This window comes from Peromyscus leucopus, chromosome 7 (genome assembly GCF_004664715.2).
Source record: "Peromyscus leucopus breed LL Stock chromosome 7, UCI_PerLeu_2.1, whole genome shotgun sequence".
NCBI lineage: Eukaryota > Metazoa > Chordata > Mammalia > Rodentia > Cricetidae > Peromyscus > Peromyscus leucopus.
In genome coordinates, this window is record NC_051069.1 from 46,732,585 (window position 1) to 46,758,232 (window position 25,648).

The following is a 25,648-nucleotide window of genomic DNA, read 5'->3' on the forward strand; positions in this document are numbered from 1 at the left end:
TGGTCTAGCCTTAGACTTTAAAAACATTTAGTTAGGAAACTACCACCATGGTAAGGAAATTGCAATGGAGATCAGAAGTAGAATAGGAGGCAGCAGTGGAGAGTGTGAGGGAAAGGCTGAGCCTGTCCTCCGGAGTGGCAGTGGGGCTGGGATGGCACAGGCCTGAGGATGTGTGCGCGTGCCAGCCAAAGCTCTGCAAAGGAAGGAGAACATGACCCAGTGGACAAGGAGGGGTTAGCAGGTATGAAACAGACAGCTGAGAGTTTGGGTCTGCTCCTAGTTCTTGGGTCTTACAGGGTCAGTTTCCCTACAGGGCAAATGGAGTCTTGTCTGAGTTGGAGGAAGGCACTGGATAGATGTTAACATAAAATGTAGGAGATATTGAGGAAAAGAGTGTGGGGAGGAAAAACTATGTCAAACTATTGTTTGCATTTTGAAAATTGCTCCAGCTCACTTTAATATATACTAGATTGTGTGCTTTTCCTCACTTTATTCTGCTCTTAGCTGGCAATGCAGAAAGGCCTGGGCACCTCCCTCCCTCTGTTTTGTTTTTATAGTCACTGGATGTTTGTCTCATTTTCTCCTACTGGATTGTAAACTCCTGGAGAGGAAGTGGATTGTGTTATCCTTACATTCTCTGTAACAGTGACTGGGGTAAACACTAGCGTTGATTAGAGCGGCAAGCCTCTCTGATTCATTTTACAACATCCTGTAAAAGAGGTCCTCTTCTCTGTTTTTGATGTGCTGTTCCCCAACTTCAGCCACATCAGCAGGTTCATTTCAGTGCCGTCACCTTGCAGTATACCTGGTCTAGAAGGGAGAGTGACCAGAGCTTCCCCAGTGTGGGTCCTCTCACTGACACCCCTCCTGTTCTTGCAGAAGGCAGCCCCTTACTCTACAGCTGAGATACAGTGCAGCTCAGCAGTATTTCTGTTAGCCCTGCCGTGCTGGGAAAACTGTTGTGAATGTGAGCTGCTGCTGACTTCAAGCTCACCCAGTGGGAAAGCCACTTTTGCTAGTAAAAAATCTTAGAAGCTTCGAGTGACTTGGAGTTTTGAGACTGATAATTTGGTCCGGCTCCAAGCAGACATCTCTCTTCTAATAGTCAAGCCCTAAATTTCAACCCAAAACTTGGATATAACTCTGCACCCAATTACTGCGTCAGCAACTCTTAAAAATTGAAACTAGGGGTGGTAACACTTATTTCCAGTACTGTGGAGGCCAAAGTAGGAGGATTGCTTGAATTCAAGATCTGAGACCAGCTCAGGAACACAGTAAACCATACATAGACCAAAAATAAAATCTGTGTTTGGTTTTCAATAGCACCTCTTACTCCATGTCTGCAAGCACTAAAACATTCCTTTCAGTTATAACAGACGTTTCTGGCCTTAGGCTGTGGCTGGTGCTGGGACTTGTTTTCTTTCTAGAGCTACTCAAGAGAACAAGCGTCTCTGTCCTGCCATCCTACAGCTATTGTAATGGTGAAAATGTCAAGTGCAACACCCGGCCGAGTGACCAGTTGCTTCATTATCTTACCTTCAAACTCAGAAGAAATCTAATTGCAGCACCCCTGTATCCCAGAGGTCCCCAGCAGGACATCTTACTGAGAAAGGCCACAGTGAAAGGATATGACCAAGCTGATTCTCAGTTTGTCTCTGTGTGTCCATCTCCTGGGGTCATCCCTGAAACCAATTCTGTTTTAGTTCGTGTTTAATAAAAAAAAAAAAAAAAAAAAAAAAAAAAAGACAAATCATACACCATTTTGAATACAAGGGTTCAATTCAAAGAATTTCTACTTACCACAAGGACAAGGGTCAGCAAGGGGATGGCTAGAAAGGAACATGCAAAACCCTAAAGAATATAGGAATAATATATAGGGATGGGTCCCTCTCCTCAGGACCATGACTCAGTCATACAGAACTCCAGCGAGTGTGGCCCACTGGATATCCAAGGTTCTAAGAGGGGCACCCATGGTGTTCCACTAGGAAGCCACCAGTGGAGCTGCCTGAAAGTTTGCCGAGGGTGAGGGGTACAGTGTATCACTGGTCACTGCCACTGCTGGAATCTGGTGCTAAAAGAGTTGTAGATTTCATGTACTGAAAGAGCCAGTCTAAGCCCGGTGTGGGGGTGCATGCCTTTAATCCCAGTACTTGGGAGGTAGTGGCAGGCAGATCAATGTGAGTTTGAGGCCAGCCTGGTCTGCAGAGTGAGTTCCAGTCTTGAAAAATAAAACAAAACAACAACCAAAAAAAAAAAAAAAAAAAGGAAAGGAAGAAAGAGCGAGCGAACCTGTCAGAGTCTCTTGCAGGAGGCTCAATTCCCAGAACCCACACGGTGGCTCACAACCATCCAGAACTCCAGTTCCAGGGGATCTATCGTCTAAACTCCTCAGACACCCATGTGACATACAACACACACACACATACACGCACACGCGCACACACACACAAATGCAAGCAGAACACTCATACATATAAAAATAAATCCTAAAAAAAGAAAGAAAAAGAGAAAAGTAAAAGAAAGAAAACATACTACAGGTAGAGATCTCTCCAATGCTCTCCACTGACAGCTTAAGTTCCTGCAAGTGTTCACAGGACTTGACTATTTCTTACAGCAAACAAAGGAGGGTATATTTGGAATCTTACAGTAATAATGTTAACTGGCCACTTTTTTAATTGAAAAAAAAAATCTCCTAATGAGAACTGTATCTCATTGGCCTCTGAAAAGCATTGCAAGTGAGCCAGATACTCTCCTGTATATAAATGGATATCTGTATATACAGATACAAACCTTAGAAGATTCAGGAGCATGTGCACCCTGCATGCCTATCTCTGAAGGAAGACTAGAACTACCTTCCCTCTGCTGGTTAGGCTGATAACTCTTTTCTTGTTTAAATTTAATGTCATAGTCTCAATTTCATTTGAATGTTGCTTTTCAGGCATTTGAGAAACAGTCAACTGTAGGACTAAGAAATCAAGGAAAGAAACACCCGAAAGCCTATGAGCAGAAGGGAGAGTAGCTGTGAGCCACTGGGGTTTGCTCTTGGGCAGTCACTGACAGAAGGGGAAGAGACCTGCTGTGCTTCAGTGAGTCCATTATGGTAGCTTTCCTGAAAAGAGACCAATACACCCCACTGCCTGGAGTCTATACCCTTCTTCCCACATCTTATCAGGGCGAGCTAATATGACCAGCACAGCACAACAGAGGTGACCAAATGATCTCCATGGTTGTCATAACAGGCATTATGGCTTTTGCACTGGTCTCTTGGACATCTTCTTCTAGAGAAACCTAGCTGTCATGTGTGGGACACTCAAGCAGTCCTGTAAAGAGACCTAACCAGAGAAGAACTTAGACATTAACCAATAATCAGTACCGTTGCACAAGCCATGTGAATCATGTACTTGCAAAGCTGGCCCTCCTCTGTTTACTGAGTTTGGAGATGACTGGGGATCAGCGGATACAATGCCAGTAAGAGTCTCAAACCAGCAGCACAAAATAGCTCACAACTTTCTAACCCACAGTGTTTGGAGCCAATTTATTTTATAACTAATACATGCTCATAGATAATATTCTCAGAGAGTAGAATCTGTCCCTCCCCACATCATAAATAAAGAATAAAGAATGTGAAAAGAATTTAAAAGGAATAAACACATTTTTGTGCCACATTTCAGTGGCAGAGTGCTTGCCCAGCTTGCAGGAGACCTGCTTTCAGTCCATAGCACCGATAAAAAGCAGGAATAAACAAACATATTTTGGATTAATCAAAGGGGAAGAGTAGGCCTAACAACGGATGCTAATACTGCAGATTTTAGCTCACTTATAACAGCTGTGGATGTTTATGCGACTGGCCGTGCTACACTGAAAACTAGGATTCTCCTTTCTCTGCAAATGTTTCCCAGCCCTTCAGAAATGTGGGAAGAATGCCTGAGTGCCTGTGGTATTTGGAATGCTGATCTAGCTGCCTCTAAAATGTTTTCGAAAAGCTTTTATGATGATGTGCCTTGTTATCCATGACTTTTTTTTTTTTTTTTTTTTTTGAGATGGTGCCTTGTTAAATTGCCCTGGTCTTGAACTCTTTGTTTTAAATTAATTTATTTTTATTTATTCTTTGTCTTTCACATCATGCCTCCTGATCCCACCACTCCCCCTCCCTACCCCAAAATAAAATTTAAGAGAAAAAGGCAGGGGGTGGGGGAGAAGAAAGGGAAAAGCTGTCATGGAAGCTGCAGTGTGACACAGTGAGTCATGCAGCAAACCTCTTTAGCCATAGATTTTTGCCTGCAGGCATTTATTGAAAAGAATCATTGAGCTGGTTCAAGGCCCTTGATCTCTGCTACACCATGGACTCTGGACCCTCACTGGGACTCTTCCTGGACATCCTGTTGCTGCCCTGTGTCATGGAGATCCTGCAGCCCTGGGTCCACAGGACTGGCACGCCCCCCTCGTCCTCCTCCCACCTCCTGCTCCAGCAGATCACAGATGGGGTGGATCTGGGCCTGGATAGTTGCAGCGTTGGTCAGCTGCCAGTTCTTCCCTGTCTTAGCTGCCAGGATGGGCTCTCCAGCTTTGCCCTGGCTAGTTCACCCTTAGCATCGATGAGCAAGGGGCGGGGCCGTTCTCAGGCTTTCACAACCAGGTTGGTTCTCCTATACCTACACCTCCAGCTCTGCTGTGTTGTCAGGGAGGTGTAAGGGCCATTCTCCCCAGTGCTGCAGCTGATGAGGGACAGGGGCAGCTGTCCCGCTCTGCTTTTCTAACCTCAGGGACAGCTCTCCCATTTGCCTCAGTTGTCGATGTGGGTGGGGGACAGGGTCTTGAACTCTTGAGCTCTATAGATCCTCGGCTCCACAGCTGGGACTGTGGGTATGTACCACTGGGCCAGCTCTTTTCCATTTTCTACAAGATGGTTTATAATCAAACATCTGAGACCAATTAGGATTTTTAAAAATAGCGCTGAAATGAACTAAATTTGATAGGCTTCCAGTACAGGTGTGTGTGTGTGTGTGTGTGTGTGTGTGTGTGTGTGTGTGTGTGTGTGTGTGTTTTAAATAGCATTGCATTTGATTGAGACTTGATTAGATATTTTGTGGCACAGCATCATAAAAAAAATGCCAAGGATGGTGAAAGAGGAAATGGAAGAAATCAGAAGCCAGATTGTCAATGTCACCTTTGAAATCAGCAACTGCAAGATAACTTGACCAGAGCCGTTTATCCCAAGATGGCAATCAATCTACCAGCCACCCACCCAACATATACCAACCAACATCCTCAGAGTATTTTAGGTTCCCAGAAGGTACTTCAAATTTCAGATACAAAGCCTTGATTTTCCTTGAATTTTAAGAAGAAACTAGACTCTCATAGAATGAATCAATTATGCCCTTTTAGCTATCTTTGCCCGTTACCTTGATGATTAAAAGAAATCAGAAGTAAGCATTCCATAAATACTGGAAATCACTCTTTGCTATTTAAAACTAATTTTCCTTAAATCTCTCTTTTACTTTTATTTTCAGTAGTGCTACTCCATGGACTTCAAAAATAAACCTTAACCACTAGCTGATGTATAACAGAAAAGTTAATATTGTTGAAGAACATTAATCAACAATAACAAATTTTTCATTATCTGTTAACACTGTACTCTTAACAAACGATGGGGACAACAAAACGAAACCCACCAAGACCAAATAAGTGAACAAAAACCAAGTGTTTGTCTTAGAATTTGTCTTTAGTAACCAAGTATAAGTGACACATATAATTGTTCTTTTGTATTTCCAAATTTTATCTACCACATGTAAAGAGAATTTTAAGTGGCATGTTAGTGCTACCATTTGGTCATCCCAAACTCCAAGTCACAGTACCAATATTCTGGGACCACCATTTCCAATGTTATTCTATACCTACACATTTAAAAAAATGGAATATTTATGTGACGTGCCTCATTTAATCCAGTTCAACAAGAGCAAAACTAGTTTTAGGAAACCTCTTAATACAAGTTTATAAAGTTTAAAATCATCTCATATAACATATATTTTAATTTCTTGATTTTGTTTTAATGTTTTTGTCTATGCTAGTAAACCTTTGATGGACTCTTCTTACCACTGTGAAATGCCTTACTGTCTTAGTAATTATGAACATTTTGTGGCTGATATGTATCTTATAATGCTGCATGAGATGGTTACATCAACTCTAAAGGATTCCTAGAAGCCCAAGTCACAAGCCTACATGACAGGAGCTGCAGAATTGGTTGGTGGGGGTTGTAGGGAGTTCCTGGATTCAACAGGATTCTGACATAAATCTTATAAAGACAGATCACAATGTCATTAAGGACCCAGCCTCCAATAGTCGTTCTGACATTTTTTCATTTCCCTCTTTGTGGGTTTTTGTTTGTTTTTGTTTTTTCATGTCCCTCATGAAGATATAAGTGATTCAAAGTCAAATAGCCACTAGCTTTAAGGAAATCTGAAAAACTGTTTTTAGCTAGAATTAAAGTCCCACGGGGGTGACTCGGTAAATAAAGAACAGTCTTATAGAAAACTTGGAGTCTAGGGGGCTATGGTCACAGTGACTGGGAATGGAGGTTTCACTCTTACTAGAGAATAGAATTTGAGACAGTACAGCTACAGTATCAAGGGTGTCCTAACATAAATGCAAGGTAGTATGGGGAAGGAAGATGTAGGGCAGTCGTTCTCACCCTTCCTAATGCTTCAAGCCTTTAATACAGTTCCTCATGTTGTTACCCCCAACCATAAAATTATTTTCATTGCTGTTTCATAACTGTAACTTTGCTAGTTATGAATCTTAATGTAAATGTCTGATACGACCCCTGTGAAGGGCGTCACGACTCACAAGTTGAAAACTGCTGGTGTAGGAGAAGAATTTCCCCTTGGTCACTAATCCAGTGGTAACTTGAAGTCCTTCCTAAGGGCAAAGGAAGAGACCAGCTCCGGAAAACCCCTCCCTTCAAGTGGAACCCTGGAGCTGTGAAAATGCACATCGAACAAACTTTACTGTGTGGACTCCCTAAACCACTGCAAACATGAACAGGGCAGGGTGCAACAATGGACTCATCCTCGCATTGCCCTGTCTAAACTGCAAGACAGAAGCCGAGCACTACCATCCGTCTTCACGTTCCGCTGTCCCTGAATACACGGCTGATGCAAGAACTTGACACATTTTGTGAGAATTAAGAGGAACCGTGGCAGGCGGAGGTTTGCGAGACAGCCAGGCTAGAGACACGTCTGGCTTTTCTCCACTCACAGCCCACTTACGCATTGTCATGCAGTAGGACGGCAGCCTCGGCTCCCATGCCCAGGCTCAGAAATGGTTAACCAGAGCTGCACAGAGCCGAGGTGAGCGCAGGTTGGAGTCGGAGCTCCCTGCGCGACGTGGCACTGGCTGGGCAGGCAGCTGACATAGAGGAAAAACCAGAGCCTAAGTTTGGACTCAGCCTCAGGAAGGATATGGTATTATTAACTCTGCCGAGCCAGCTCGCGGGACGGAGCCCTTCCACCACTTCCGGGGGTGTGGTGAAGGCGGGGTGCACCAGTGCCAGCCACACGCCAGGGGTGGCGCCTCGCGGCGGGGGGACCGGGGAGCTCACCGGCCCACTCGGAGGCCCGGCTGGCCCGGAGGGGCGGGGCTAACCGGGCCGGGTCAAAGGGAGTGCCGCGACGTGACGCACTTCCGCCTCGCGCCTTCCGGCTTACCCGGGACCCCGGCCCTCCTGACAACAACAGTTCCGGGCTCTCGCTCGCGCGGCGCCGCGGCCCTGTCCCCGCCCTCCCCCTGCCACCTGCCGCCCGGCCGCGATCAGGAGGGCCGGAGTAGTCCACCGCCACCGCGCCGCCCCGCCCCGGACACCGGGAGGGCGAGCGCCGCGGAGCCGCGGAGCAGCAGGGGCGGCCTGCCTTCCTCCAGGCTCGCTGTGAGCCACAGCCTTGCTTCCTCAGGCTCGCCCTCGGCCGCGGCCTTGCTTGCCCCCCCCCAGGCTCGCACCCCGGCCGCTGCCTTCTTCCAGGCTCGCACCCCGGCCGCCGCCTTCCTTCTCTGAGGCTCGCCCTCCGGCCGCCGCCCCGCTTCTCTGAGGCTCGCCCTCCGGCCGCCGCCTTCAGCCGCTCAGGCCGCGCGGCGGCTCGCGTAGGGCCTTGTTGCGTTTCATCTCGGGGGTCGCGGAGGCAGGGGCGGGGCGCTGAGCGGTCCCCCGGGGCTTCTCCTTCGCGTCCTCCCCAGGTCGCCTGCCCGCCCGCCTTCCTCCGCAGTCCGGAGCCAGGCGGAGCCCAGACCTGGCGGGGACAGCCGCACCCCCGGCCCGGCACCCAGAGCCTGCCGCCACCACCGCCACCGTCCATCGTTGGTATCGGCAATGGCCTATGTATCGCCCGATGTGCTTGTGACTGATTTGGACCCAGAATATTGAGGACTCACGTCTGTCCCCACCATCCCAGCCGTGCCCGCCCCGTGAGGGCTTAGCTGCAGCGCCGCTAGACTGCCCGACTTGGAGAGCACCATGGACCAGAGTGGGATGGAGATTCCTGTGACTCTCGTCATTAAAGCACCGAATCAGAAATACAGTGACCAGACTATTAGCTGCTTCTTGAACTGGACCGTGGGGAAACTAAAAACGCATCTATCTAACGTGTACCCTAGCAAACCAGTAAGTGTAAAACTGGACGCAGCTGCTCTGACCTGCAGCCCCCACCCGTGTGCCTGGTACTTCCCTTCTCCCAGCCTGCCCCCTCCTCGCCAGTCAAATAGGTCTCCATTCGAAATACTTTTGGTTCTGAGGTTGCGGGTGTCTCCTGAGTGAACCATCGTTGTTATCTGCCTAATGAGGTTCAGTTAATTAGCGAGTATACAGAAATACCAAGAGACAAGAATTTGCAGTTATGGAAAAGGGACCATCTTCCATGGACCTTAAAGTCATCCATCTCATGTGAATGTCCGATGCTATTTTGTTTGTTTTTGAGATAAAGAATCACAGCCCATATTAGAACTTTCATTGCTTTCTAGGCCAAAATTCCATTTTAATTTTAAATTCCTGGGTCAGGAATATGTTCATGATAGTGAAGAGAATGTTTTTCTCTTCTGGAATAAGTATGTGAATTAGCGAAAATTATGCTTTAACCATCACTCCATTGCACATGTTGTAAGTTGCAGACTCACTTTGTTTCCCCACTTCCCACCTCACATTTCTCCTGAAGATACATTGAGACGAGCAGTTCTTCACACACACGTCATTTGATGCCCGTTTTATTATTTGGTTGTGTCATCTGTTTTGCTCAAATCAGTGTGGCTTTGTTTTCCATTCTTAACTATATCTTGGTATTGGAAAGATAAGCAGAATGTCGCCATTTGTCACCACAGTCTGATTTGAAGGTACGTAGTTGGTAAGTCTTTGAATAGTTGAGAGAAGTATACCATTAGAGTATATTTGAGGCTTTCATATTCTCTATTGTATAACTTTTTCATTCTTGAATACCTAGTATTCAACTACTAAATCTTATAATTAAATGTAATAAAGAGGCTTGTTTTTTAGGGTGGGAAATATTTTGGCATATTTACCATCAGCTAGTTGGAAAACAACTGCTTTTTAGGCCTGTTTTGTGCTCCTAAGTATGGAAGATGTTGGTCTGTGTTAAGATATTTATGAGTTACAACCGTGTCTATTGCAGTATTGTTTAAGATTTAGACTTCTGGAATAACCACTGAATTATTTTATTGCAAAGCAGGAGGGTGTATATTTTGTTGTTTGTTTGTTTTAAACTCATTTGGCATTAGCTGTATTTGTGACACAAATATTTTTAGTATGCGGGGGAACACTGAGTTACTTAAGTAGTGGGAGCAAACTAAAAAAGTTAGAACTTTGGCTTATTCAAAGCTTAGGTTTGAAAGTGAAGATTTACACCAGGATAACAATTCGCTAAGAAATTGAGGTTTATAAATTTTTTCTGTTGCATATTATTGTTTTCCCATATTTTTGAAATAGAAAGCACCGTGTGAGAATAGTCATAATTGAAAGACATAGATTTTGTAACAGTCCAAAATACTGTTTGTACATTCTTAAGTCTTAAGTACATTCTTAGTACATACCTGTATGGTGTGTACTAAGGTGAGAGCCATGTGTTATACTATTTCACCGTTAAGGGACTTGATCTGCAATATGTGGATCAGAAGTTTGCATTAAACCCCTTGTGGTATAATCTTAGCACCTGAGGTGGAAGCTGGAGGATCAGCAGTTCAGGGTCATTAGCTGCATAGTGAGCTTGAAGCTAGTATGATCCTGTCCCCCAAACCAAAACAAATTTAGTACTGTTCTAAAACATTTCTCTTAAAAATAAAAAAAAAAGAAACTATGTGAGATAGAAATGTGAAGCCTGTTTTCCTTCTCTGCCCAGGGATAAGCCTACTTGAGGCTGGAGGTTTGCCCTTGCACAGCTAATCACTAGCGAAGGACTGTTGGTGCAGCTGGATGTTAATGCCTGAAGAGATCACTTGCAAAACTGTTTTTCCTGACTTGCCCAACTCATAGACACTCTGGAGAGTCTTTTGGAGGCTGCACCACATACTCTAATTAATGACTTAACCTTGTAACATTTTTCTAGCAAGTTTTCTGAGTGAATTGTAATGCCTTGTCAAGTTCATTTCTAGGTTGAAAATTTTGTGTAATTATTAGACTTTACAGGTCTCTGCTCTGACTTGTTAACTGGAATTAATTTTGGAATATCACAGTTGCTGAGTAACTGCAGTTAGTGGTACCCTGTAGCTAGAGAAGACATCAGCTCTTGGAATTGGGAGTCATAAATATTTTCTTTTTGAGGTTATTTAGAAGTCGAAATGTTTTGTAATGAAGCAAGATTATAGCAAGAGTTGAGATCCTTGTGACTGCCCACAGTGACTCACATTGGCTCTTCCAGTGTTTTAAGTGTATCCTATGTGTGTATTCATGTGTTCACGCTTCACCTTTCTTGTGAGACAAGGTCTTACTGGTTTGCACAGCATGATCTCAGATTCTTGGCTCAAGTGATTCTCCCATCTCAGCTTCCCAAGTTATGGAACTATAGGTCTTCTAGCTCTTCTTTTCTCCCCGCTCCCCTTTAACAAGTACCATTCTTTCAGAGTTAATGTTGCACTGATGACCCTAAACCTTACATTACTGTAATAATAAGCAATACAGTTCTAAGTAAAAAGACTAGATACTTAATGGGCAGAAGGGGAAGATATTTGTCATATATATATGAAAAGTGTATGTGGAGATGAGCTCTTGGAATTCAACTAACTTCCAAAGATACTGGTAATTGGTTTAGAAACTGGAAAGTTCACCAGTAACAGTTCAGGTTGGTAGTGTTTTAGATCATTATAAAGCCTATTCTAAAAGGACATTTGCTGTTATTGATGGATTTAGTTTTTCACTCCTGAAATTGGCCTGAAGTATGAAATAATCATTCTTAAATTTCAGTAATTGCTACAGGATGTTGAAGAACCCTGTCGGAAGGCCACTTTTCCTTGAGTGTTGGATTCTAGTCTGAACTTGGACTTAGTTATCAGAGATGTAAATACCCAAATGGTTGAATATCGAATTGTTCAATAGAATGTACTATCCAATAGAAATTAAAAATATATAAAATTCACCTGTCTAGTTAGGTACTTTTCCATCTCTCTTACTTAATTTCTTACTTGCAAACGGTAGGTAGTTAGAGATAGAGTTGACTTACCCTGAATTTGATGTTGAGGGCAAACCTTTCCAGTGCTTGGGGTCCAAATTCCTTGTGATGTGTGTCTTCCTTCTGGATACATCTCCTCTGCCTTTGCTGTTTATTTTATGGTGGTAAAACTACAGCAGTCACTTCCAGTGCTTAGGTCTTCTGTCTTCCCTGATGGCCAGGGAGGCTTGTGCTAGCTTTCCAAGCTCTTCCTTTACTTTGACATTCAATTGGAATTCAAGAAGCAAGAGTAGGACCAATTGTATATAGGTTCTGTTCTGAGAATATAACATTCTGCAGTCCAGAAGGAAGTTCTCCTTTTCTTCAGTGGAAGTAGTTTGTCTTGTAGCTTTTGGAACTTTTTTGTTTGTTTTTTTTTTTGTAATTCCCTATTACCTTATTTAGGTCATTAAAAAAAATGTAGTAACTTGACCACTTCAGGACTGTTGATTTCAAGGTGATAGAATCCATATACATGAATACTTTTTACTTGATAAGACAGTTGTCTTATATAATTTTAACAAATTTAAGAGGGCTTCATGTCACCTAGCAGTATGGCTCAGATTTTAAAAAAACACTTTGTGAACAAATGATACTGTTGAATTTAATGTGAAGATGATGAAAAAAAAAGAAATTTGAACTTTTTAATGACTGCTGACTAAAATTTACTCAAGTATTTTGTAGTCTTATCCTTATGCCTTTTTTTTGGAAAAAATGTAAAGTTTTGTTTAATAATGCATTAATGCTTTAGGGGGTTCTAGAGTTTTTAGTTTAAATTTCTCTTTATGTAATACTGATTGTCTAAAATGCTTTTATTTAATTGCTTTGATTTTAAACTGCCATTTAAGCCAGGCATTCTACTAAATATGTGATATACTCTGTAATGTTTACTTGTGGTAGACACCTTGTGATGTTAACTCTTTTATAGATGAGGACACAGAGACTTGATGAGTCTTTTGCTTAAAGTCATAAAACTCTTAAGTAGAATTGGGATTTGAACCCAAGCTGGTTTGACTTGAAAGTCAAGGCCTTTAGCCATATCTATATATGCACACATACACATAGACACACACTCGGCTATATACAATGAGATGAAGGCTGCCTTGTAGACTTGACTGTATCAATTATACACCTATAAACAGAAAACAATAAATTGAACTATTAAAAGATGTTTGGGGCTGGAGAGATGACTCAGGAATTTAAGAGCTCTTGTTGCTCTTGCAGAGGATTGGGTTCATTTGCCAGCACCAACATGGCAGTTCACAAATGTCTTAAACTACAATTCCAGGGGATCTAATGCCGTCTTCTGGCCTCTATGGGCATCAGACACACACTAGGTGCATAGGCATATATGAAGGCAAAATACCCATACATGTTAAGTAATTTTCTTTAATAAAAAAAAGATATGCATTTGGATGCTATGATACTTAGAAACTACATAGTTGAGTAACATATCCTTATTAATGTGCTAGCACCTAATCAGCTTACTGTGTGGTTATTACTGTTTATTCTGATAAACTATAGAGAAAATGTGGGAACATAATATTTTAAGATTGCAGAGTATGTTGCTTTGTTCTGTCAGTGTATTAATTTCTATACTTTGGCAGTCTCTATTGCACATACATCTGGCATGTGACTGAATGGTCTGTGAGTGGAAACCTCTTTGTGCTGGTTATTGTTGTAAGGAGATAGTGACTAGAGGCTGTTTAGGTAACCATGCTTCCATTTATAGTACTTCTGAATCTCTTGGAGCTTTGGACTGAGTGAATTTAATTAGAGACATGTTTAAAAATTCACAGAATTCATTTTTCCCAGAATTCATATTTTGTGGCCTCCTTGTATTTAGCTCTTTAAGGCTATTTGATATTTGTGATTGAGCTGTGTATGGGAACTGAAATGTAATAGTTTCTATTTTCAAAGTACATGTATACTAGTTATTAGAACTTACCAGTTAGTTGAAGATTACTTTTATTGAATCATTATCATAAATTTTAAAAATCCACATAAAGCTCAAAATTAGGGCAGACGGTGGTGGCTCATGCCTTTAATCCCAGCACTCGGGAGGCAGAGGCATGAGGCCAGCCTGGTCTACATGCTGAGTTCCAGGACAGGCTCCAAAGCTACACAGAGAAACCCTGTGTTGAAAAACCAAAAAAAAAAAAAAAAGTTCAAAATTAATATTTTGAAATTACGTGGAATTTGATTATGCTAATAAAGTTGGGCATAATAGATAGGGTCATGACTTTTAGGACAGAGGGTTTTTTTTGTCTCTTTGTTTTCCATTTTTTTGAGATTTTTTCTCTAATCACTTTATTCTTATTAACTTACAAATAGAAACATCACATAGTGAGTTTAAGGACTTACTTAAACACTTGCCCAGGCACAAGCTCTATACATCTCTGTAAACTTCTATACAGTTAAAATGGCCATTCTTTTCCTACATTTTATCATTCCTTATTACCTGCTGTTACCCTTTCTTGGTCTCCTTTTTAAATTTTATAATACATCCACAGTAATACTTATTGACATATATACACATATATGTTATAGGCTAGGATCCACATATGAGGGAGAACATGTAGGGGTTTTGTTTCTGAGTTTGACATGATTTTCTTAAGTCATATATGAGAGACTTATTTAGTCTTTTATCTACCTGTCTACACACACACACACACACACACACACACACACACACACAAAACAAACAAACAAACAAACTTTAATCTTTTCATACTAGTGAATCTTTTGAAGTAAGAAAATATAGTTGATTTTGTAAATTCATATGTCAGACTGTTGTGAATATTTAAATTGTTTTTCTAGATCGTTGTGTATGAGTGTTTTCCCTTATGTATGTATGTGCACCAAATGTGTACCTGGTGCCCAAGAAGGTCAGAAAAGACCATCAGATACTCACCATTCCAGGACACACACCTGAGAAACCTAAGTCCAGATGAGGTCCTGCATCCAGCTTTCCTTCATGTCCCAATAAAGCCATCAAATGTGAATCTATCAGTGGACTACTCTATTAGAGTCTGCACAATCTAGTTACTTCTTAAAAACTCCATCGGCTGACAACCAGTCCAGTGCATGGATCTACAGGGGACATTTCAGATTCAAGCCGTGACATTCATAAAAGCTAGGCAGAGAGTTGCTCATGCCTATAATTTTAGCTGTGGGGAGGAAAAGGTAGGAGGATTCCTAGGGTTTACTGGCCAGGCTGTCTAGCCAGGTTCATTGTGAGCCCAGATGAGGTTTATAACATCCCTGGCTGTCCTGGAACTAGCTTTGTAGACCAGGGTGCCTCGAACTCAGGAACTCGGAGATCTGGCTGCCTTGCCTGGGATTAAAGGCGTGCGACACCACTGCCCAGCCAGATCTTTTCTGTTCAAACTTCTTAATATTTATTCTCAGGAATAGTATTTATTTATTCTTTTATATTCTGTCAGGTTTCTTGCTTTGGCTTTTGTATCTTAAGTGGGTAGCAGAGTTTTTCTGGCCAGCTGCGTAAACAGATGGTTGAATAGACTAGCTTTGCCTCTAGGTTCCTGAGAGATCCATCTGGATCTTCTTTGTTTGTTAGTTAGCAAAGCCTGCCCCACTGTACATGACCACACTTTATCTATGGAGGAACTGTACTAATGGGATTGGCTGACTTTTGGTTGGAGGAGTGAACACCAAGAAGAATAGTGTTAACAGTTAATTTTATTGATTTTGTGCTAGAGAGCCACAGAAATGGTTTAGTACTTCTGACTAGCTAATACTGAGTCTTTGTAATTCTTATATTTAAAGATACCATGTAATTTATTCAGCAAAAAATTCATTTTTAGTGTGTGAAGTTACTGAGCTCTGGGGGTTTGCTATAGACACCAGCATCGTCTCGATAGAGAAGTGGATTTTCTCCCCTCTTCCATTTTTCAGTTTGTTCCTTGAGGGTTTCAAATAGTGTGTTTTGATCATAGTCACTCACTCTCCAGAGAAGTGGGTTTTCAATCAAGGAAAAGAATAGTGAAGAAATGAAGTCATATCACATGTTCAACTTAAACTTTGAGAGCTCAAATTCTGTACTTTCTCTAATGCTATAGATTATGTCAAAGCAACTAGTTGTGTAAAAGTTATTGTCATCTGGCTTGCTTTAGATTTCAGATTGTTGGTACTTAAGTTGAAGTGATTTTTTTTTTTTTTTTTTTTTTGGTTTTCGAACAGGTTCTCTGTGTAGCTTGCGCCTTTTCTGGAGCTCACTTGGTAGCCAGGCTGGCTCGAACTCACAGAGATCCGCCTGCCTCTGCTTCCCGAGTGCTGGGATTAAAGGCGTGCGCCACCACGGCCCGGCAAAGTGATTTTTTTTTAACAAGGAAAAAATTTTGTCTCAATTTAGGCGTATGAAAAACTCATTTTTTTTTTCTGTTTTCAAATCAAACAATTCATTTTTCTTTTTAAAACATTGGATGATCTGAATGCATTTGAATATTTTAGATGAGACCAACAATGTATTACTAAATTATAATTCACATACTGTAAAGTTTGTCATTTAAATTATACATCTCTGGCATTTTGTATTTTCATAGTTATCACTTGCCTACCTGTAGCACATTTTCATCACCTCCCAATTAGTAGTTACTCCCTATTATTTGTCTCTAAGCTGTTGGTAACCACTAATCTTCTCTGTCTCTGGATTTTCCTATTTAGGACATTTCATATAAAGGGAACATAGATAGATGGCCTTTATATCTGATATCTCTCACTTACCATAATAGTCATTATTCTATAATGTGTATCTGAACCCCATTTCTTCTTATGGCTGAATATGTCATTGTATGTGAATGCCGTACTTTATGTTTTCATTCAGTAGTTGATGGACATTTGGCTTCCTTCCACTTTTTGGCCTTTATTAACAATGAAGTTATAAACATTCTTATAAAAGTGTTGGAGTAGACATTGATTTCAGCTCTTTGTGGCATATACCTAGGGGTATAATTGGATTTAGTTCTGTGTCTGAGGGTGGCTATTTCTCACTTCTGAGCAATTGTAAAAATTGTCAACAGTAGCAACCCTGTTTACACCATTAGTTATGTGTGAGAGTTCTAATTTCCCTACACCTTTGTCTGTATTTGTTTTTGGTCCACATGTTCTAGAAGGTTACCTGTAATTTTGTTGCATTTTTGTGTATGCTGTGAACCATAATTTATTTTTTATTTTTTAATTTTTTTCTTTGTGAACCACAATTTATGGGGGGAAATGCTAAAATACTATTGCACAATTGTTCCTTCATAATCTGTTAATATCAGTGCATCATTTGTGGAAATTAACCAGATGAATTTTGTCCTAGCAAGTGTTTCAAGCTATTGTGATTAATAGAATATCTCATTTTATTCCTTAATAATAACTTATAAAATAGTGCTAAATGAGTTTTTCCCCAAAATATATGCAAACTATTCTGAACTTTCCATATTTCATTTAACATTGCATTTAGCATCTACTTAGGCACAGTGCCAGGCTCAGGGGACAAAATAATGAGCAAAAGGGATAATGCACCCTTTAAGTCTTAGCATTGGTATTTCTTTTAGGGACACAAACTTGTACATGTAATTGGCGATTGTGGTTTGTTTCAGGATGGAAAGAAGCAGGATGAGTGGCAGGAGAAACTGTACTAAGTTGGTCAGTCAGCAAGGCCTGCCTGAGGCCATGTTCAAGTCAAGATCTGAAAGGATGATTAAAAGCTGCAGCAGCTGGTAGGGAAGACCACAAGCAGGGAAGACCACAAGCAAGAAGTTCTAGTTGGGAAGGAACTGGGAATCTAAGTGAATGATAGCTTGTTTAGAAGGTTGAGGGAGAAAGAAGACTAGAGGAGATAGGAAAGAAATCAAGGTCAGGATTGGCCGCAGTGAAGGAGTTAGAGTAGATAGGCCCATGGGATGGCTCGTGGGTAAAGGCACTTCTCTTGCCTCCTCCCCCATACACTCACACATAATAATAAAATAAAAAAAAAAATTTTGGAGCCAGGTGGTGGCAATGCACGCCATTAATTCCAGCACTCAGAGTCAGGTGGCAGGTGGATCTTTGTGAGTTTGAGGCCAGCCTGGTCTCCCGAGTAAGCTCCAGGACAGCCAGGGCTACATACAGAGAAACCCTGCCTTGGAAAAAAAAAAATTCACTTAGTTAGTATTAAATCCCATGTATTTTAGAATAGGTCAGGATTGGTTGGCATTTTAAAAAGATCACTGTAGGTCCTGACTTCAGAGTGGAAGCAAGAAAACTAGCTGAGAGGCTGCTGCAAAAGCCTAGGCAGGAGATAATGATGTATGTTAGGGCCTTAGCCAGTAGAGGTAGGAAAAAGTGGGTAGATCTGAGTGGATACTCTTAACAGATTTAATGCCAGTTATGTATAGGAGGCGAGATGAAAGGGGTTGATTATGCCCAGGTATTTCGCTTTAACAACCAAGGGCAGGTGGGATAAGCATAGGAAAGAAGAAGGAATGGGGATCTAGCATTTGGCGTCCATTGTTAGTTTTTTGCCTGTGAGTTACCTGTTAAACATTAGACCATGTCACATGTCATAGCCATTGGATATATGGGTCTCTGACTGAGAGAAACAAAGCACTTAGATGGAAAGATACAAGAAACATGTCTTTTGGAATTGGATGGACAACTGAGCAAAAGGCCATGAGGGTCAAAGACCAGTGATACTGCTGAATGAGAATGAACCCTTTACTCCATTGCAGTGATGCAAGTGGAAGCCTGATGTCATCTTGTAAATGTCACAGTCTTTTGTTGGGTTAGAGACTGGTTAGCCATTGTCCCATGTTTCTGATTAGTAGGTAAAGCTTTAAGGAAGAATTTTGGGGGAAAGGGATTCTCTCTAGGCTATTAGCTTAGTCATTTAGATGGCATTTTTTTTTTTTTTTTTTTTTAGGTTAATGGAATATGCTGTTGTTTACTTGTTACTTTTTGAGATAGGGTTTCTCCGTGTAGCCCTGGCTGTCTTGAACTCACTTTGTAGACGGGGCTGGCCTCAGACTGAGAGATCTGCCTGCTCTGCCTCCCAAGTACTTGGAATTAATGGTGTGTGCCACCATGACTGGTTAGTTCTAAAATTTAATAATTATGCATACGTTCAAATGAAAGACCCATAGTTTGAGAGCTAGGAGTTCTCAAAATACTTGATTTTGAAATTTTATCTTTGATGTAAAAGTCTAGGTGGTCACTCTATATATAGTTATGAGATTTCAGTACTTTGGAATTTTAATTTTTTTATTTAAATTTTTGGGGTGTTTGTAGAGCTGAAGTTATAAGCAGTTATGTAGAGCTAGAGTTATAAGTGATTGTTCTGAGTTCTGGAAACTGAACTTGGGTCCTGTGCAAAAGCTTATGTTCTGGGTTTGTTTGTTTGTCATCTTGACACAAGCTGGAATCATTTGGGTAGAAGTAACTTCCACTGAGAAAATGTCTTCCATCAGAGACATTTGGCCTGTAGGCAAGTCCCTGGACATTTTCTTGGTTAATGATCAATGTGGAAAGGCCCGGCCAGCTGTGAGCAGTGCCACTTCTGAGCAGGTGGTCCTGGCTTGTATAGAAACAAGCAAAATGAGCTATGGAGCACAAGCCCAGTGAGCAACATCCACCTATAATGATCTCTGCTTCAGTTCCTGCCTCCAGGTTCCTGCTTGAGCTCCTGCTCTGACTTTCAGTGGTGGATTGTAACCTGTGTTTGTAAGATAAATTAAACCCTTGTTTCCTCAGGTTGTTTTGGTCAATGTTTTGTCATAGTAACAGAAGAGCAATCAAACACAAGCTGTATGTACACTCAGCTGCTGAGCCACTTGCCCAGTCTGTGAGACAGGCTCTCTCATTGAACCTAGAACTCCCGGATTCATCAGTGAGCTCCAGGGATCTACCTGTCTTTGCCTCCTGAGCACAAGGATTGCAAATGTTCATTGCTGTGCCTGGATTTTTATGTTGGTGCTGGGGATCCAGACTCAGGTCTTCTTGAATGGCAGGCATTTTACTGATTGAACTACTTTGAAACCCAGTCCTAGTTCTTGTGTTTTAAACTGAGTAATATTACAAAATATGTTATGATGTAGGTTTTTCAAGCATATGCTTCTGGAGACTGAAGTGTCTGAAGCTATTGCTTCTGGGAAAAGTTAGTCTCAAAATGAATTACAAAATTGTTTTTCTAGTGTACTTTATATATATTATTATTACTATATTGTATAGACTTATAGGCTTATACTGGAAGTGTGTGTGGATCAGTAGTCTTTAATACTGCATTTTCTAACATTTTTATTTCTTGCTCAGAAGTGATAGTTTCTGATTAATTCTATTGCTGTTACAGTTTAATAAGAAAGTAGAGAAAGTCTATATAAGAAAGAAAGTAGATAATGTACAGGTAGGTCACTCCTTAGAAGTAGTTGGTAAACATTGCGTTCTTCTACTAAAAATCTGAGGTTAAATGACTTAAGCTTTGGACATGGACTTTCTGCCAACATCAAGATGTATTTCTGTACAGAGAAGGTTAAAGACTCCCATTGTTACCTTTTGAAATAGAGACTTGAAAGTTATTTTAGTATGAGTCAAGGCTTTCTTGTCCAGCCTTCTGTAGCCTTAGCCAAGTTTGTTTTTGTACCACTCATACTCTTGAGCATCCTGAGTGTTGCTTTGAAGTTGCAAAGCAACACGCTGGAAAGATGTATCACTTTCCAATGGTTTCACATAGTCCTGTTAGGTCTTCGTGAAACCACATAATATAGATACCAGAAATTAATATCTGTCATCCTTAAATGTGTTCTGCTTTAGGAGGTTGATGTGCATTCTCTTCTTAGACTCCAGCCTGTGCAGTAAATACTGTTGTTATCCTCTTTTGTAGATGAGAAATGTAATGGCTGTAGGATCTTGTACACATTTCCTGACTCCTCTTCAGCTATCTATAATACTGCCCTATCTGTGAGTCCGATTCCTATATGCAAGACCCCACTTGTAGCAAATCAGTGATGTTGCTCTTGATAATCTATTTTTCTATCCTACAATGTCAGTTTTTTCTATTAGATTCTTCCTTTTGGCATACAGATGTTATTTCTTAAAAAAAAAAAAAAAAAAAAGACCCAATCCACAAAAGAAATATTCAAGAAACAAAGATACTAGACCTTCTCTAGATCCTACTTCTCTTGTCCTCTTACTCTCCTGTGGGGCAGAATGCCTTGTTAGTTTTTATATATTTACTCTTTCTCACTACATTGCTGTCCTTTTCTCTTGAGTCTTTTCCAGTTAGGTTTGTTTTTTTTTGTAGCTGTTGCTCTGGCAAGATTGTTTTCACTAGCATATTAGTAAACTTTTTGTAGGATGCTTTGTGGGGGAATGCAGAGATAAATAGAACAATGTGAGAGAAGGTTCCTGTATTTCAGAAGCCTGGAAACATTTGAATAAAAATAAATAAATGTAGTACTTAAGTACAATAGAGTATTTTGCATTTGTCAGAAAGAATTAAGAATCTATTTGTGTACTGCTAAGGTGTTATCTACACGATGTACTGAGAAAGCATGGCATCAGAGAACAAGCATAGTTTCTTGCCATTTATGTAAGAAGGGAAGGAGAATTTTGTATTTCTATAATGAGAAGGAATATAAAATTACAGGGGGAAGGGAACAGGGGGTTACTGGCTTGACAAAGGGCACTTACAAATGCTTGCACCACTGAGGAATATGACCCCCCTCTCCAGCAGCCATTAGCTGCCCATAGCTCCTCAGGGAGGGCTGGGCCTGTGAGCCCCTCCCCATCCTTGAGGAATGTTGATGGGCCCCATCTTGTGCAGGTAGCCTCTGTTGCTGTGACTTTTGTGGTTGATGGCCATATCATGTCACATTTCTTGCCATTCTCTGGCTCCTGCATTCTTGCGCCCCTTCTTCCACAGTGTGTTCCTGAGCCTTTGGAGGAGATACGATGTCTTATTTCAGACAGAATTCTCAGCAATCTTGTGTTCGCTCAACCCTTTGACCAGTTATGAGTCTAAATTAACTGTTTTCCGCTGCACACAAGCTTCTCTGACCAAGGCTGAGAACAGCACTAATTTATGATTGTAAACAAATATTTAAAGGGCAGTTTGACACCATATACATTTAGCAGAACAACCATAGTCATGACCTTAGCTATGAGTCTTTCATCAGGTTTGCAGTGTCAGGCATGAATTATTATTATTATTATGGAGTGGACCCCACTATAGCTAGAGTTTTTCTGCCTGGCCCACAGTCAGGACAAATCTTTCACCCGCCAGCCCCACAGCCACTCAGACCCAACCAAGTAAACACAGAGACTTATATTGCTTACAAACTGTATGGCCGTGACAGGCTTCTTGTTAACTGTACTTATAGCTTAAATTAATCCATTTCTATAAATCTATACCTTGCCACGTGGCTCATGGCTTACCGGCATCTTCACATGCTGCTTGTCATGGTGGCGGCTGGCAGTGACTCCTTCTGCCTTCCTGTTCTTTCTTTTCTCTTCTCTGTTAGTCCCGCCTATACTTCCTGCCTAGCCACTGGCCAATCAGTATTTTATTTATTGACCAATCAGAGCATCACATTTGCCATACAGAACATCCCACAGCACCCCCACATCCAATCAGAACCTATAGCAGACAGGCCACTATTGCACCAGTGGCCATTTTGCCTGTCAGGTTGGCATTGCAGCTTCCAGGGAGCTCATTGTTTTGACTGTGTGTTCCTAGTAGTATGTATCTTAGGACAGGGAGGGAAAAACTACTAGAAGTCATAGATTTCATTCAAATCATTAGTAACAATCTTGTGATTATTATTTTGAGATTATAAGTAATGTAAAACAATTTTCAAAGAGCATATGAATTCCATCAACAAGGTTAGTTTTAAAGGTGAGAGAAGATATAAATAAGTAAAAACTTGAAATGGAAAATACCAGTCTGAATTCAGGGGTTTTGAGTTTTTGTTTTTGTTTTTTTCTAAAAAATAAGAACTTATTTTGTAGCTTTGCCCACTAAAGACAAAAGTAAGTACTACGAATTCTCAGATTTTTGTCTTAGGTACCATTTCAATTAAAAAGAATTGGGCACCTGATCGGTGGCAGTTCTAGGCCTCTGTAGAAAATGTTGAAGCGGAACCTGGGACACTTTGTATCTGTAAGCAAGAAGACTGTTAGAGCAGACAAAGATCACGTCAAATGGCACTAGAGTAAACTTTAAGGGATTCCCAATGTTCAAAGATGGTACAGTCTGAGGAGTAAATGGAAAAAGAAAATGGTAGTGTTCAAAAGCATAAAATTCTATGAACTCTCAATGACACTAAACGAAAAGGATTATCAGCACCTCACTGGTCACTCTGGGGGTTGCTTGGGCAGTCACCCTAAAAACTGACAAAGGGAAGTAGTTATACATTGTGCTTGTTTTCCTCATAGACTGAGTAACCAGATAGTGGACAAGATAAAGATCTAGAATGATCATACTGAAAACAAAAGGAATTCTGGAATTAGAAAAATGAGTTTGCTATTCCTAGTGAAAGAATGGAGCAACTCAGTAGCTAGTTAACAAGGTAGGTAGGAAGTATGTAAGGGACAGATCAGTCTGGCAACATCAACCACTGATCAAGCTCAGTATCACTAAAAGTCACCATCCTAATCTACATGTGCTGATGGTGCAGGAAGTACCTAGCTCTGTCACAAAGTACTCCTGTCACTGACCTTCATCTGAGCCTACTTAGCCCTCCACACTTAACTACTACAGATGGAGTACCAGGAGGATACAGCTGACCCAAACAGGACAGAGTGTAACTGTAAAACAGATGAGATGACTTTTTTCAGAAATACACAGGAAAAATGAAAACAAAGTATAGATGTTTGAGGATGTAGTTTAGGTGGTAAAATGAAGCCCTGTGTTTGTTGTTCCCTAGCATCACATAACTAGACATGCTGTCACACACTTGTAATCCCAGTGCTTAGCAAGTGCAGGCAAGGGGACCGGAAGTTCCAGCTCCTTTGCAGCTGTATAGGGCTGCAATACATGAGAAGATAAGGTCATCTGCAACTGTATAGCAAGCTTGGAACCTACCTAGGTTACATGAGCCATTGTCTCAGAACATAAATAAAAAGATTGAGACATAATTCAGTCTTGCATGTAACTCTTGTTTGAATTTTGATTTAAACTATATCAAAAATGAGAAAATTTGCCGGGCGGTGGTGGCGCACGCCTTTAATCCCAGCACTTGGGAGGCAGAGCCAGGTGGATCTCTGTGAGTTCGAGGCCAGCCTGGGCTACCAAGTGAGTTCCAGGAGAGGCGCAAAGCTACACAGAGAAACCCTGTCTCGAAAAACCAAAAAAAAAAAAAAAAAAAAAAAAAAAAAAAAAAAGAGAAAATTTGAGCTGCATGGTTGAATGTTGCAGTCTTGTAGTTATTAAAAACCAAAACCTAAACCCTAAAGTTTGTACCAAATCAAGTGAAAAGAGAGATGCATTTGCTCTTCTGTAATCTCCTCGAGAGGTGAAGTTTCCAGGAGTAGGAAGGAAAAGGATAGATTAAGAATTGTAGAATGGCAGTTGATGATGAGTACTTGAGAGAGTTCTTTAACATGGTAGTGATTCTTTTTATTTTATCCACTCTGCATGTTAGAGAATTTTTATATTGAAGTAAAGAAAAAAAATCATGCAGAAGAGCTGTTCTTTAGGCCGAGTGATGGTACAACACAAGTGTCTGCTAATTAAATGTTTGGTCTAGTGAAAAAATGATGGTTTACGATGCTATAAGACTTATAAAATGAACTTTAGAATTTGGCCAGGTGTTGACTCATTCTTTACTTAGTATTAACTTGTGCCTATATATTTTCCATTCACTGCCTGTTGGCTACAGATTAAGAAACTTGCTTTCTCCTATATCACAGCATTCAATACAGAATACTTCTGTGACTTCTGCTCACCAAAATGTGTGAAAATTTTTGCTCTGAAGACACCAGCTGAGTGTCATCTAATTGAATTCACTTCTGAAAATGTACTGTCAGATCCCATATCTAAGAACTGCAGGTCTGCCCTTCTCTCTCCTTCTTCAGATGGGTTTTACCAGGTTGTAGCATGTGATTCTGACCAACAGACTCTAAATTGCCCCCATCCCAAGACTTCTGCTCTCTAGATACTAGTTATCTCATTAACAAACAAAATCTAGAGTTTAAGGAATGGAGGGAAGGATGTTAAATGGCAGGAAATAAGACGAATACCAGATGTATACAGAGCTCTATTCAGTTTTTATGTGCTGGTTAGAGTTTTCAAGACGTGGCATTTAAAAAAAACTTTATATTTGCTTTTTTTAAATATAGGAATTTACACTTTGCATTTTAGAAATGGTACATTAAAATCATGTCTGTCAGTTAAGCATCTTGGAAGAATAACTGCGTTTCTATAGTGTCTTTTGGTGTCGAAGAATGCCTGAACTGTAGATCTCACTCGGCATAACAATTTCTATTATGATTTTCAGGTATATGACTCTTGTCATAGCCATGCTGAAAGTACAGTTTGTTTAGAATTGTATTTATGGCTTGGGTTGGATTTTGGGTTTAACATTTGGCATAACTAATAGATGATTTTCATGGAATTCAAGGGACGTTTGCAAATAGGCCTAATGGGGACTAACAAAACCACACTAATTTTAAGTAATGCTAGCAATGTGAACGTTAGCAGATTTATCATGAAGTACTAAAATGTAACAGAGCCAACCAGAACATACTTTCTATTATAGGTTACAATAGAGCTGACAGCCGAATCTCCATGTGTTTGTGTTGATTTTTCTTTGGTTTTGCTGTTTTGAACATGTGTAGATATTTCTAAGTGGAAGAAACAGTTAAAGCTAGAATAGTTATGGAAACTTCCCTTAAATCTAAATGACTTTCTGTTGTTCGAATTTTTTGTTCGAATCTTAGAGGTCTTATTAATAGAAAACACAGAGCCATAT

The 25,648-nt window shown here is 40.8% G+C and overlaps 1 protein-coding gene across 2 annotated transcripts in view; it reads left to right on the plus strand.

The window, feature by feature from the left end:
- Positions 1-7,973: 7,973 nt before the first annotated feature.
- Positions 7,974-25,648, plus strand: part of Herpud2 (HERPUD family member 2) — a 41,168-nt gene continuing 23,493 nt past the window's right edge. The window contains exon 1 of one of the 2 annotated variants that reach the window (XM_028872569.2): positions 7,974-8,650. In XM_028872569.2, the coding sequence (XP_028728402.1) occupies positions 8,504-8,650 (147 nt within the window). In that variant the 5' untranslated portion in view covers positions 7,974-8,503. The remainder of the gene's footprint in view (positions 8,651-25,648) is intronic. The other variant, XM_037207663.1, reaches the window with a different exon arrangement.